The sequence below is a fragment of the Balaenoptera musculus genome, chromosome 19 (genome assembly GCF_009873245.2).
Source record: "Balaenoptera musculus isolate JJ_BM4_2016_0621 chromosome 19, mBalMus1.pri.v3, whole genome shotgun sequence".
Lineage (NCBI taxonomy): Eukaryota > Metazoa > Chordata > Mammalia > Artiodactyla > Balaenopteridae > Balaenoptera > Balaenoptera musculus.
In genome coordinates, this window is record NC_045803.1 from 41,861,545 (window position 1) to 41,875,100 (window position 13,556).

The window sequence follows — 13,556 nt, forward strand, 5'->3', positions numbered from 1 at the left end:
GTTTGTCTGAACCCATGCTATTCTCTAGGTTATGCTGGGGAGTCAAGGGAAGGGTGGTTCGTCCCTGCTTGGCTGGTCCCAGAACATGCACCAAAACACAGCATATTCTGTTTGTGACATTTTATTGATGCTGGGGGGCAGGGAGGAAACCTAGAAGTGTATGTGGGGCCAAGGGGCCCCAGGTAGGGACAGGGCAGGTGTTGAGGCCTGGCCACTACTGGGCAGGGAAGACAGTGTTGCCACTGAATGCACAAGGGATGAGCTGCTGTCGGTACTCCAGGGGCAGGTGCCGCTCCACGAGCACATGCAGGGAGACTTGGTCAGTGACCAGGCCCTGCCTGCAGCAGAGGAAGATAGAGAATGAGAGAATCAGCGCCAGCACTCCCACACCCAGCACCTCCCTGCTTCCATCCACTTACCTTCGCATCAGCAGCTCCAGGTCCTCTGGCCTCACAGTCTTGCGGCCAGCATGAGCAGCAAATACCTCCAGGTCGTCACAAAGATGCTGGAAATACTTGTCCAGGCTGCCAAGAAAGTAGGGGTAAAACAGACTGTTCATGATCTGAGGGGCTCCTCTCCCCACCCCAAGTGTCAAGGACTCACCACTTCTCCACCATCTCCACAGCCTTCTTCTCCATGGGCATCTTAGCATAGAAGCTAAAGAGTTTCGCATAGTGGTTCAGTCCAGTCTTGTAGGGATCTTGACGGGGTCTGGAGCCAGGGATTCGGGGCTTGGGAGGAAGCCTGGCCGACAGAGGCTCCGGAGGCTCTGAAGGTAACCTGGGGGCAAGGAGTGAACAGAGTTAGCTGAACTGCTGCTACCTAAAGAGGCCGCTAATCAAAGATAAGTCTTGCTGGCTCCTGCCAAGACTGGGGCCCTTGTGCTCCTTGGCCAGGCTGGACCAACAGCTCCAACCATTTCTGGGGGGCAGTGGGGACAGGGGGCTATGTAGAGGCCTGGTCTTTCCCTGGGGCCCCAACCCTCCACAATCTGGGCACAATGTCCCAGTCTAGCCTCATCATACAAACCAGTACTTGCTCAGGCCCATGATCTTCAGGCTTTGGCATGGACATTCCCCCTACTCAGCCCACTGCTGCCTGTCCCATTCTGCTAATTCTCCTCCAGGAAGCCTTCTCTGACTGCATACTAACCTAGGCACTTCCCCCTGCCCAGGCTCCTCTAAGCCCCTGCAAGCAGGCACCAGGGTAACAGATGTGCTCTGAGTGGGCCCCATCCAGCCCACCTTAGGGTGCTCTCCTGGGTAATCATCTTACATACCTAAAGGAAGAGTGATAAGAGTGATAACTCTGTGGTACCCAATGCCAACCTCAGTACCTGCCCCCTTCCAAGAGGCCCATGTGGAACAGGGTCGTGGGATCTTACACTGCAGTGCTAGGTGGTGGAGCTGTCTCAAGAAACTGAAGTCGCCTGGCCCGAAGGAACTCTGGGGTGCTGGAGGCCAACTCTGGACTTGCTGCAGAGGAAGGGCAGGGTTACAGAGGGCACAGGCCTGACCATCTCACTCAACCCTGAAGGCCCACAGCCTCCTTATCCTGTTCCTCGAGGGCTCCATCTAGCTCCAGCCAAGCAAGGGGCCCTTCAGAGTTTCCCTGGCCCAAGACCACCTGTGCCCAGAAACACAAGCCAGGTAAGCCCCTCCTCCAAGGCCAGGGACACAGCTGTCACCCACCCACCCCCTGATCCCTGCACTGGGCCCCTTACCTGTTCTACCAGAGGTGTCTTCATCCCCTGAAGATCCTTCTGGCTCCTTGGCCTCGACAGCCCCCCAGGATCCCTCTGCTTCGGTCACTTCTATGTGTCCTTCAGGCTCTTCTGCTCTGGCGGATCCTTGTGCTTCTGCTGCCTTCTCCACTTCCCTCAAGCTTTCTTCCATTCTTTCCTCTGCCTCCTCACCTACTCCATTCTGTAAGGGCTCTATTACATCTTCTCCAGAGATATTACTGCTGATGTTCGGAAAGCCCATAGCAAGGGCACCAACCTCCTCCACCTTTCCTGCCAGAAACGGGGCTGGTTTCCCAGCACCTGAATCAAGGGCAGAGAATACAGGCTAGAAAAGCAGTAGGCCAGGGCTGTAGCTCTGAGAAAGGCAAAGATGGAGTAGTAAAACCCAGCCTAGCCCATCAAGGAGGGAAGAGGGCCAGAGGCAGCCCCAGGGTACTGGTTTGGAATCTCCTGGCCCAACACTGACTCTGCTCTTGGATGGAGGAATCAACAGCCCTCCAAAGGGACTCGGGGGTGAGGGGGTACACATATGGGCCTGAGGAGGAAAAAACACCAATGCCAATTCTTGCTTAAGCTAGGCTTGGCTCCAGGTTGCGTGCCCCACATACTCACCGTTGTTCTGCAGCCCAAGCCCACTGCTCCATGTCCTGCGACTGGCAGCCCTCTCCACATCTTTAGCCCCAGAGTGAGAGGGGCAAGGCAGGGAGTGGTGCACACTGGGGGAACGGCCAACCAAGGGCTGGGAGAAGGGCTGGGTGTCCTCCAACACTGTGTCTGTTGGCAGAGTAGCAACAGGGGTTTTGAGGCTCTCATCTGGAGATCAAGGTCCAGTTGGCACTCAGTGTTTTGCAAGCCCACCTGCTGCTCTGCTACCCAGTCACCAGGGCCTGGGTAGTGGACCCACAAGCCTGCCCAAGTGGCCCTCAGAGAGAGAAGACTAAGTCTACTCTAAGCCTAATCTCCCTTCCACAGCTCTCCTTGCTTACCTTCCTGCTCCTTAGCCTGGCATTCCCAGGCTCCATAGGTTGCCCCACCCAATCTGCTCACCCATGCCTCCACTTCTCATTCAGGTCCCTCTGCCTGAAACCCTTCTCTTATCCTGGTGAACTTGACTTGTCTTTTGGAATCAGGCTCCCAGGTCAGCTCTGACTGAACAGCTGATCCTGATCCTAGCCCCTTTCAACCTCCCAATAAGCTCCAGCCACCATATCATACCCCTTTCCTACCCTCAGTCCTGTAGCTCTTCAAGGATATGGGGTCCTGGAAGATACTGAGGGACCAAGACTGGGCCCCAGCAAGACAAGAGGCAATTTGCAGAAAGAAAGCAGAAAGTCCTCGTAGACCTACTGGCCAGGCTTGCTCACTGTTCTTGACTCAAAGGAGAGAGGAGCAACCTTGGTCTCAGCAGCACCTCCCATCAATCATGGGGGGAAAGCTTTCCCCACAGGCCAGAAGACGGAAATCTCAACCTTACCTGGAGGAGCCAAGGCCAGGGAAGTATCTCGCAGATCCTGCAAAAATGTACCCACATCTACAGCTCGGCGTGTAGGAGGTCTGCGGGCCAAACCAGGCCTCTTCACTGATTGTGGCTGCAGGGGTGTGGCGAAGGTCAAGTTGAGGGAGCTGACGGGAGGGACAAGGCACAAAGGAAAATCAGGTACCTGAGGTCCAACCCCCCTCCCCCACCCCAGGAGTCCCCCAGCTGCCCCGGTGCTCTCATCTCTTAGAACCCAGCCACCATGCTGTGAGCATGGAGCAGTTATAGCCAGATTGCATTCTAGTCAGCACCCCCTTCCCCAAGCCTCTCCTCCACCAACTCCCGGAACAGGCAACAGCACCTGGTGAGGGAAGAGGCATCAGCATTCCCATGAGGCTCTGCAAGAGGATGTAAAAAGAAACCATAATAAGTTACCCAGGCTTCTCTCAGGCCTCCTCAGTCTCTCCAGAGGACAGAGAGGGTGGCCACAGGTGTTGTCCAGGACCTCACCTTGGGAGGGAGGCAGTCCCAAGTCCACTCCTTGCTGAAACACTGACAACCTCAGTCTCTGCTTCCTTCTGCCAAGAGCCAGCAGACCTGGAGCCAGGGTTGTGGGGGGCTCAAGTTCAGGAAGCTGCAGCTCCAGGCTACAAGGATGGAGCTTTTCTCAGACAAGCCAGGACACCCAACTCCAGCTCTTAGAGCCCCAAGAGGCTCCCTGACTAGTAATGCCCAGCAGCCTAGCCCAAGGAGGGAATTTACTGCACCTGCCCCGACCGCTTTCCTGTCTGGAAGCCTGGACCACCTGCGGTGCCGGCACTGGCTTCACCACTGACTCTGGCATTAGGATGGAAGATTCCGGGGCTGTAGAAATAGCAAGGAGAGAGTGGAGCTGGCAGGGCAGGCTGCCCTAAATGAGAGATACCACAGGGCTGGTGCCTGATTCTCACTGCAGGCCAGTCCTCACTCACCAGTTAGTAAGATGTTCTTCAGCAGAGTCCGGGGTGTCTGTTCCTCCAGGTGTCCACTGGCTTGAACATGGGCCAATCTGTCAATAGACTTTGGGTAAAAGCATCAAGCAATCAGTTTGTTCCTTTGCCTCGACAGTCCCTCAAGGTGGGCTCCAGAGCAGAGCTATAACTCAAGAGCCCCCTGAAGGCAACCAGAGCCCTGTAGTGATCAGTGGGTAGGGCACTTACCCTGGCTCTATGAGAACAATGCCTGGCAGTCATCTTTGTTTGGCTCCTCAGCCTCCTAGAGGAAGGTGTTTGAAGCAGGGCTCTTTGGACACTGTGTAAAGAGCAGCAACTGTGAGAATTATGTAGGGAGGGTGAACTAGAGACGGGTCTTCGTCAGGGATCTTGGCTGAAGTCCTTTACCCTTAGGGACAGGGACCAGAAACCACTTGCCCTCCCATAGCCCTATTCCCAGTTCTATGTCAACAGGGTTGTGGATGAAAGGGAGCCCAAGGGGTATGGGAAGAGAGAAGGAATATGATGACCCAGCCAGAGAGAAGGGCTGAGGAAGGCTTCACAGAAGTGACTATGGCAGAAGTAGGGGTTAACCACACAGATAAAAGAAACAACTGGAAAAGTATCCATTCTAGACACTAAAACAATCCAAGGATATTTCAACATCTTTAAACCTTTTAAGTACTAGTCAGGGTCTGACAGCAACCTCCACATGGGTCACTCCAGCCCTACTCTCTCCAATCCAATCCCCTCTCAGATTCCAGAACCACATAAATGTTCCTCTGGCACAACTCCCACCTCATCACTCATAGGTCTAAAACCTATAATGAATGGCTTCCCATTGTCTATAAAGGAACTGCACTGCCCCAGGAAGTCAGCAGATGCCATCTTCCACCCTCTCTGCACCATGAGCTCACCACAGCCCTCACCCACTGACACTCCCACCACCTCAGGCCAAATTCGCTGCTCCCTAGCAAAGCATCTCTCCAGTTCCTGCCTCCTGACTGCTACCCAGGCTATGCTCTGCAACTCCTTTCCCATCTTTCAGCTGGGAACCGCTTGGGAGACAGTTCAGGGCAGATGCCTGGACATACTCTGGAAAAAACTGGCCTAGAGAACATAGCAGAGGTCCAGATTCTGGGCACCTATCCTTCGCTTCCAGAAGCGGACCCCCAAGGACGCCTGCATAATTGAGCTCTGAGGTCCCGAGCGGCCTGGAGTCTCAGGGGTGGGCGCACAAACAGCTGACCCGAGCCCAGCGAGGAGAAAGGAGCCTGTTCTCAGAGCCCTGGACTCTGCTCTTCTCCGAGACTCAGTTTCCGTCTCCAAACAGGGTCAGCTCTGGACCCCATCGCCCACTCCCTCTGGTTGCTCTTGTGTTGGGGCACCCTCACATACTCAGTCCGAGCACTCCGGGGTCGCCGCGGGGTGCGCGGATCCGCTGTATCCAGCACGCGCCGTAGCAGCGTGCGCGTCGTAGGCTCGCTGTCCCGGCTGTAGCTGTCCGCCATCGCCTCAGCAGCCAGCCCTCCCAGCCGCTTCGGTAGCTACGATCGCCGGCTTCCCGCCGCCACATTTAAGCCAACTCTCGCGATGCTGCTGAATTTAGGTCAACTCTCGCGAGGCTGCCGCACAGCCCCACGGGAATTGCAGTTCTAGTCCTGCCGTAGGCTTCGCCCGGGGTGTACAGTGGTGGTAGCAAACGGGTGTTGCGGGCATCCTTACCTTGAGCCTGGGCAAATATGTGCAGCCAGTCGAAGCCTCGGTTTCCTCACCTGTAAGATGAGGGTGATAACCACCTAATAAGAGTGTGTGTGTGTGTGTAATGAGTCAATTAGATAATGTTTAACTCAGGATCTGACAAGTAATAAGCCAGGTCATGAATAAATAGCAGTGACTATTTGTGAGAATGTCTCTCATTCTCATCTCCCTCTCCGAAGATGAGGAGAGACACATTTGAGCCAGGAAAAAAATAACTGTATTCTATATGTGACCTGATCAGATTTGCATTTGCAAAGACCAATGTGTCTATAGGACCTGTATCTATCACAAGAGATCAGTTTGCAGGCTCAGAAGCTAGTGGGCTGTTTGTGATCCAGCAGAGATGTTAAAATCTCCAAACATCAGCAATTTTGAGATTAATTCCAGCTCTCAAAAGTTCTGTTAATGCTGGAGACTCCATTACCATATTTTCACCAACTGACAGCCCCCTGTCCCCTTTCTTAAATTTTAATGGGAGCTGAAATAGAACTTGAGCTCTGAGTTGCCTGTGGAGTTCTCCTTCATGCTCCTAAATTGTGTGTAAAGTTTCAGATACTGGCAGTGGCATGGGCATATTTGTGCTTATGTTAAAAAATAGAGCAAAGAAAAAATAAGATTCTTGCTTCTCAAAATTAGAGAACTGCAGAGGAAAATCATATTCCTCGTCATTTAGATCTGACCTTTGTGTTATCTGACTTAAATTGCTAGCCCTTTGCAGGCACATTTCCACGATCACTATCAACCACCTAAGTGCAATATTTATTCATTATTTGTAAAGCTTTGGACTGGATAATATGGAAAAAACATAAAAAACTTCTCAAAACAATTTGAGAATGAGCTTACTTTTCACAGCATTATTTGTGTTTGCATAGATTGTCTTTACTGTGTTTACATGATTGATTAAACTTTATATTTACTATTTGTCAAAAAAACAAAACAAAACACAGGGACTGCCCTGCTGGTGTAGTGGTTAAGAATCCACCTGCCAATTCAGAGGACATTCGAGCCCTGGTCCGGGAAGATCGCACATGCTGTGGAGAAACTAAGCCAGTGTACCACAACTACTGAGCCTGCGCTCTAGAGCCCGCAAGCCACAACTACGGAACCTCAGTGCCACAACTACTGAAGCCAGCGAGCCTAGAGCCCGCAAGCAACAACTACTGAAGTCTGCGCGCCTAGGGCCCGTGCTCCACAACAAAGAGAAGCCACTGCAGTGAGAAGCCCGTGCTCTGCAACGAAGAGTAGCCCCCGCTAGCCTCAACTAGAGAAAGCCTGCGCGCAGCAACGAAGACCCAATGCAGCCAAAATAATAATAATAATAAAATAATATTTTATAAATATTATTTTAAATAATAAAACACTGGGGGAATTCCCTGGTGGTCCAGTGGTTAGGACTCTGTGCTCTTACTGCCAAGGGCCTGGATTCAATCCCTGGTCCAAGAACTAAAATCCCACAAGCCGCGTGATGTGGCCAAAAAACACAAGAAAGCAAAACTGAAAACGAACAATCAATCAAAAAAACTGGGTTCATGGGGCCAGACCATGTGAGGTATCGCAGGTTCTGGAAAGGAGTTTGGAGAATATTCTAAATGCAATAGGCCACCGGAGGGATTTAAGCAGAGGTATTACATAATTATATTTTCTTTGGCAGCCATGTAAAGAACAGATTGTAGGGAAGGCAAGATTGGAATCCGGGAGACATGTGACAAAGGTTCTTGCCTTTCTCCAGAGGTGACAAGACAGAAGGTGGGCAGGGCAGTGGGGGTGGGGAGAAAGCCAGGCGTTGCATTCCAGACATTTTTTTGAGTGTAGAAGACTAAGTGTAGATTAAAGGTGATTTTATGTACTGGAAGGTAGAGTGTTTTTTTTTAAATTAATAATTAATTAACTAACTGGCTGCGTTGGGTTTTCATTGCTGCGCGCGGGCTTTCTCTAGTTGCAGCTAGCAGGGGCTACTCTTTGTTGTGGTGCACGGGGTTCTCATTGTGGTGGCTTCTCTTGTTGCGGAGCACAGGCTCTAGGCACGCAGGCTTCAGTAGTTGTGGCACACAGGCTCAGTAGTTGTGGTGCATGGGCTTAGTTGCTCCGTGGCATGTGGGATCTTCCCGGACCAGGGCTCGAACCCATGTCCCCTGCATTGGCAGGTGGATTCTTAACCACTGCGCCACCAGGGAAGTCCCTTTTTTTTTTTTTAAACATCTTTATTGGAGTATAATTGCTGTACAATGGTGTGTTAGTTTCTGCTGTATAACAAAGTGAATCAGCTATACATGTACATATATCCCCATATCCCCTCCCTCTTGTGTCTCCCTCCCACCCTCCCTATCCCACCCCTCTAGGTAGACACAAGCACAGAGCTGATCTCCCTGTGCTATGCGGCTGCTTCCCACTGTTTTACATTTGGTAGTGTATATATGTCCATGCCACTCTCTCACTTCGTCCCAGCTTACCCTTCCCCCTCCCCGTGTCCTCAAGTCTGGAAAGTAGTTTTATAGAGCATAATTTTCAATGTTCTGTACATAAAGAAATGACATCAGTTTGACTTCTCACCAACATTTTTTGAGTAAGGTAGGTCTTGAGACTGGTAGGAGTAGAACCGTATGAGTAACTGTATGACAATGAAAATACATAATAACAGATGCAATGACCTTTGCTGAATTTTATCTCTACTGCACACATTTTATAAACATTTAAACATAAAACAGTGTGTATTCATGTTTTTACACTTGTATAAATGATTCACCCCAATGAATGCACATCTTTCACCATGGGCTACACATACTAAAGAACGCATTTCTGAATTTGAAGGGGTTCAAGCTGTGGACCTCAGTTTGCATTGGCCAGGAGGAATGGTTCTGTGAAATCCACACAAATAACCAAGGATCACATTGGTTGTAAACAGAAATGCAATGGTAATGTTTGGGTGTTGGGACCAGAAAAATAGTTCTTTTTTTCCCCATTGTCCTGTATGTTTCTAGAACATTTTAAGTGTGGGTCTGTTTTACAATAAAGAATAACAAACTTGGACTTCCCTGGTGGTGCAGTGGTTAGGAATCCGCCTGCCAACGCAGGGGACACGGGTTCGAGCCCTAGTCTGGGAAGATCCCACATGCTGCGGAGCAACTAAACCTGTGCATCACAACTACTGAGCCTGCGCTCTAGAGCCTGCACGCCACAACTATTGAAGCCTGCGCACCTAGAGCCCGCGCTCTGCAACAAGTGAAGCCACCGCAATGAGAAGCCCACGGACCGCAACAAAGAGTAGCCCCTGCTTGCCGCAGCTAGAGAAAAGCCCGTGTGCGGCAACAACGACCCAATGCAGCCAAAAATAAAAAGGAATAACTAAAAAAGTGACAGTTAACTTGGAGTGCTTTTGCAAACTTTTAAAAGGCCCGATCTATTTTGTTTTTATATCAAATAATTAGAAATAATATATAAAAAAAAAAAAGAAATAATATATAAACTAGGCTTTGAATTCATACCCGTGGTCTGTAATCAGAAGAGAAAAAAGTGAGGAGAGAGAGTCAGGAGAAAGGGTGAAGAACGGCAAGAAGTGGGAGAAACGGGGAACTCGGCAAAGGAGGGCTAGCTTACAGGTAATTCTCCTGGACGAGTGCCTGGCCTCCTCTCTGGTTTTCCACAGCTTCTCTTGCCCTTTAGAACACTTTCCCCAAGGAAGTCGAGGGAGTGGGGAGGTAACTTGTTACAATACAAATCCTGTCCAACCTCTCGTTTAACACCCCTCCAACAGTTCCCAGTCACCTGCAGAATAAAATCACAAATCTTTTAACTTGGCCCAGTTTGGTATCTTTCGGAGCTTCTGCTATTCTGGCTACCCTTGAGGATCCTTAAGGGCAGAGCCTAGCTCCTTCCTGCCTCAGGTTCTTACAGGCTGGTTCCCGGGGCAAAAACCAGCGACTCCGCTCTAACCAAGCTTTTCGTGGATTTTTTCTTCCTGGGCCTCCGCCTCCCACTTTTCCCTCTCCCTTGTTGATTTTTGTTTTTGGAGCGTTTATTTCTGTGATTAGACATCCATTAGTGTGCATTCATTCACATCTATTATCCAAAAGTCTGACCCTCATCCCTCTATAGTCAGGCCGCGTCGGTATGGTTCCTGCACGGTTCCCAACTTCCTGCACTATGCTCGGCGCACAGTAGGCGCCTAGTGATGATTATGTTTAGGTCAATAAGACAGTCAAGGCAAGCGGCGTCTGAGTCGGGGGAGAGTCTCCAATGCAGACAAAAGGGCTCCCTGAGGTCCTTCGGGACACTGAGGTTTAGGTCCTTCCTCCCCTCCCCCGCAGGAATGCCGTGCACTCAGCAGCTCACGGTTGGGGGATCGCTTCCGGCGAACAGCACGGCCTCGTCCGAAACCTGGTCCGCTTGCAACCCGACCTTTCCCTTAGGCGGCGCTCCAGGCCGCAGCCGCCAAGTTTAGCGCAAGGCATTGCGGGATTTGTAGTTTCCGTGGGCACATGTCCAGGGCGCTTGCGCACTGGAGAGACGCGCGCCGCCCGACCCCCCCATCAGGATTCCAGGTCCTTGCGAAGGGCGGTCCAAGCGACAGCGTTCCGACCGAATACGCCTCTCTAGTCCGCCGAGGGTGAGCCGTGTAGGGGAAGAGTCCGCTCTACGTGGGCTGTCGCGGTGCCCTGCATAGAGGCCGGAACAAGCGCGCCCCCGCTCCGGAAGTGAGCGGCTTCTGCCGCGGTGCATTGTGGAGGGCGTAGTCCTCTTTCCCAGGCGGTCCTTCGCGGCGTCCCTGGGGCCCACTCTGGAGCGCAGGCGGGCGGCTGGGCGGCTGGCTCGGCGCGGGCCGACGGGAGGCGTATTCTGGGCACAGGGCGCCGGGCCAGTCCGGCCGCGCCGGGCGGCAGTAGTGGGAGGCCGCCCGAGGCCTCGCGCGGTGCCGCCCGTCGAGGGGCGGGCGGCGGCATACAGACCGGGCCGTCGAAAGGCTCAGAAGGCCGGTGGGCCGGGCCGGGCCGCGCGGCGCAGCCATGCCTGGCTTTACGTGCTGCGTGCCAGGCTGCTACAACAACTCGCACCGGGACAAGGCGTTGCACTTCTATACGTTTCCCAAGGACGCTGAGCTGCGGCGCCTTTGGCTCAAGAATGTGTCCCGTGCCGGCGTCAGTGGGTGCTTCTCCACCTTCCAGCCCACCACGGGCCACCGTCTCTGCAGCGTTCACTTCCAGGGCGGCCGCAAAACCTACACGGTGCGGGTCCCCACCATCTTCCCGCTGCGCGGCGTCAACGAGCGCAAAGTAGCGCGCAGACCCGCGGGGGCCGCAGCCGCCCGCCGCAGGCAGCAGCAGCAGCAGCAACAGCAGCAGCAGCAACAACAGCAGCAGCAGCAGCCGTCGCCGTCCGCCTCCACTGCCCAGACCGCTCAGCTGCAGCCGAACCTGGTATCTGCTTCTGCGGCTGTGCTCCTCACCCTTCAGGCTGCTGTGGACAGCAGCCAGGCTCCGGGATCAGTGCCTCCGGCGCCCACCACTCCCACGGGAGAAGATGTGAAGCCCATTGACCTGACGGTGCAAGTGGAGTTCGCGGCCGCAGAGGGCGCAGCCGCCGCAGCCGCTGCGTCGGAGCTTGAGGCTGCTACAGCAGGGCTGGAGGCCGCCGAGTGCCCCATGGGCCCCCAGTTGGTGGTGGTCGGGGAAGAGGGCTTCCCTGATACTGGCTCCGACCACTCGTACTCGTTGTCGTCAGGCACCACAGAGGAGGAGCTCTTGCGCAAGCTGAACGAGCAGCGGGACATCCTGGCGCTGATGGAGGTGAAGATGAAGGAGATGAAGGGCAGCATCCGTCACCTGCGTCTCACCGAGGCCAAACTCCGTGAAGAACTACGCGAGAAGGATCGGCTGCTGGCCATGGCTGTCATCCGCAAGAAGCACGGAATGTGAACAAGTCCCCTTTCGGCCTTCAGGACTCCCAGACTCCTGCCAGCTTAGAGGGACCTGAGGCCGCCGCTGTTGAACTCCCTCATACTCCTGGGGCACTGGTTGGCAGTACTGAGCCTTAGGGCAGCTGGACTCTTTTGCTGGTGACCAAGCACCCTCTCTTGTTTCCTCCTGAAGCAAGGTCCTGAAGTCTGGGATCTCAGACTCTGCACTGGTGACACCAGCAATTATGACTTTGTCTACCCCTCCCCACCTTCACTCCCCAACCCCAAGTTTATGTTGCAGTTTCTGGTTAAGCAGAGGCTTCAGAACCACTGAACTTGAAACATCCCCTAGGGATGCAGGCGAGATGCCCAAGGACTATGGCTTTGGGAAAACAACTGAACCTTGAGTTTGGCCGGCAATCGGAGACAACTCTTCTGTGTGTAGTGATAAGAGATCCAAGTAACATCAGTTCTACTTTTTGTGCTTTTCCTTCCCAGGTGCAGCCTCTGATTCTGTTGGGGACTGGCAGATCTGTGCCTCTGCCTCCTAGGACCTCCCTCCCAGGAGGCCATCGACAAGGTGATCTAGGTGACCTGTTGATGGAGATCCAGCTTGCCAGGGACTTAGGTCTATCCTGTTATGTTTGCTACTGGTTACAAATTCTATTTTCTGTACAATTAGACTAAAGTTTTCACTGTGTTTGTTTGGCAAAACAGATTAAACAGAAAGTAAGGTTTTTATTTGGGTTTCGCCAATTTATTTTTATAAGGACTCAGCTAAGGGTCCCTGAAACATGGGGAGATGGACTTCCTGATAGGCCTCCACCTTCTGCGCCTTAGGTCTCAAGGACCAGGCTGACCCTGAGAGTAGAGGTGCTTCAGTGACTAGGTTTCTCCATAAAGAGGGCCTAAGCACAAGGACCCTGGCCTCATAAGGTCTTTGCAGAGTTCCAGCTCACCTGAAAGAGTTTGGAAATTGCACCAAATGGTCCTGGTTTGTCCATGGGTTAGCTCCCTGTGTCCTTTCAACTGGGAGAAGGAGCAACTGAGAACTAAACTGAATTGTGGCAGTCCACTTCTCTGAGGGTTTTGAATTCCTTAAGAATTTTCAGCTGGAGTTGAATTTTGCTCACTATTATAGCCCTTAGGCCTAGTATAGTGTCTGGCACACATGGGCATGCAGTTACTTAAATCAGTGAAGACCGTAGCTGGAGCCAGCCATGGACTCTTATACAGATACCTTTGACTTTGGCACACTTTCATTGTGAAGGAGGTGGATCCATAGAGGACTTCAAGCATAGGAGTTGGGATTTGTGACCCCTTGACTCATTTTCTTGGCTGTTAACATCTTTCTTTAGATTGGATATTGTAGTGGCAAGGTGACAATTTTATCTATAGTTCCAAGTAATTTAGCTCAAAGCTAGCTACAAATGCCTTTAAAGCTAGCCATGTTTAACATGGGTGTTCGGGCACAAATGGACACTTATTGGGCTCCATAAAACGTATGACTCCTTTCTCTGTTACTTATGGAAAAAGCCACTTACCTGGGGGCTTTCCCTGTGGTTTCAAACTGGAATGACTCTAAAATGAATGTCCCTCTAGTTTCTGCTCTCCTTCTGGCCCCTTGGCACTGACTTGAGAAACAAGTCTGTGGTGGGGAGGAGGGGTGGGAGAAAGGTTGTGCAGGTACCTAGATGTGGAAGGGACTGTATC

The 13,556-nt window shown here is 52.4% G+C and overlaps 2 protein-coding genes across 5 annotated transcripts; one reads left to right on the forward strand and one right to left on the reverse strand.

The window, feature by feature from the left end:
* Positions 1–105: 105 nt before the first annotated feature.
* CENPT (centromere protein T) lies at positions 106–10,473 on the reverse strand. Of its 4 annotated transcripts, XM_036834662.1 has the most exons (15): positions 9,548–10,273; positions 5,918–5,967; positions 5,591–5,788; positions 4,421–4,511; positions 4,193–4,280; positions 3,989–4,085; positions 3,732–3,868; positions 3,583–3,619; positions 3,219–3,367; positions 2,357–2,518; positions 1,724–2,044; positions 1,385–1,475; positions 604–780; positions 420–524; positions 106–338 (listed from the first exon to the last, which is right to left on the reverse strand). In XM_036834662.1, exons 3-15 carry the CDS (start codon positions 5,701–5,703, stop codon positions 215–217), a joined length of 1,692 nt encoding a protein of 563 aa, XP_036690557.1. In that variant the 5' UTR covers positions 5,704–5,788; positions 5,918–5,967; positions 9,548–10,273; the 3' UTR covers positions 106–214. The 4 variants fall into 4 exon arrangements, with proteins under 4 accessions (XP_036690557.1, XP_036690556.1, XP_036690555.1 ...); XM_036834661.1 differs by having other exon boundaries at positions 5,591–5,967; XM_036834660.1 differs by lacking the exons at positions 5,591–5,788; positions 5,918–5,967; positions 9,548–10,273 and adding an exon at positions 10,283–10,473 and having other exon boundaries at positions 120–338.
* A 225-nt stretch (positions 10,474–10,698) lies between these two features.
* Positions 10,699–12,584, forward strand: THAP11 (THAP domain containing 11). Its single transcript, XM_036834665.1, has one exon. The coding sequence runs from the start codon at positions 10,954–10,956 to the stop codon at positions 11,860–11,862; it is 909 nt and encodes a 302-aa protein (XP_036690560.1). The 5' UTR covers positions 10,699–10,953; the 3' UTR covers positions 11,863–12,584.
* Positions 12,585–13,556: the final 972 nt, after the last annotated feature.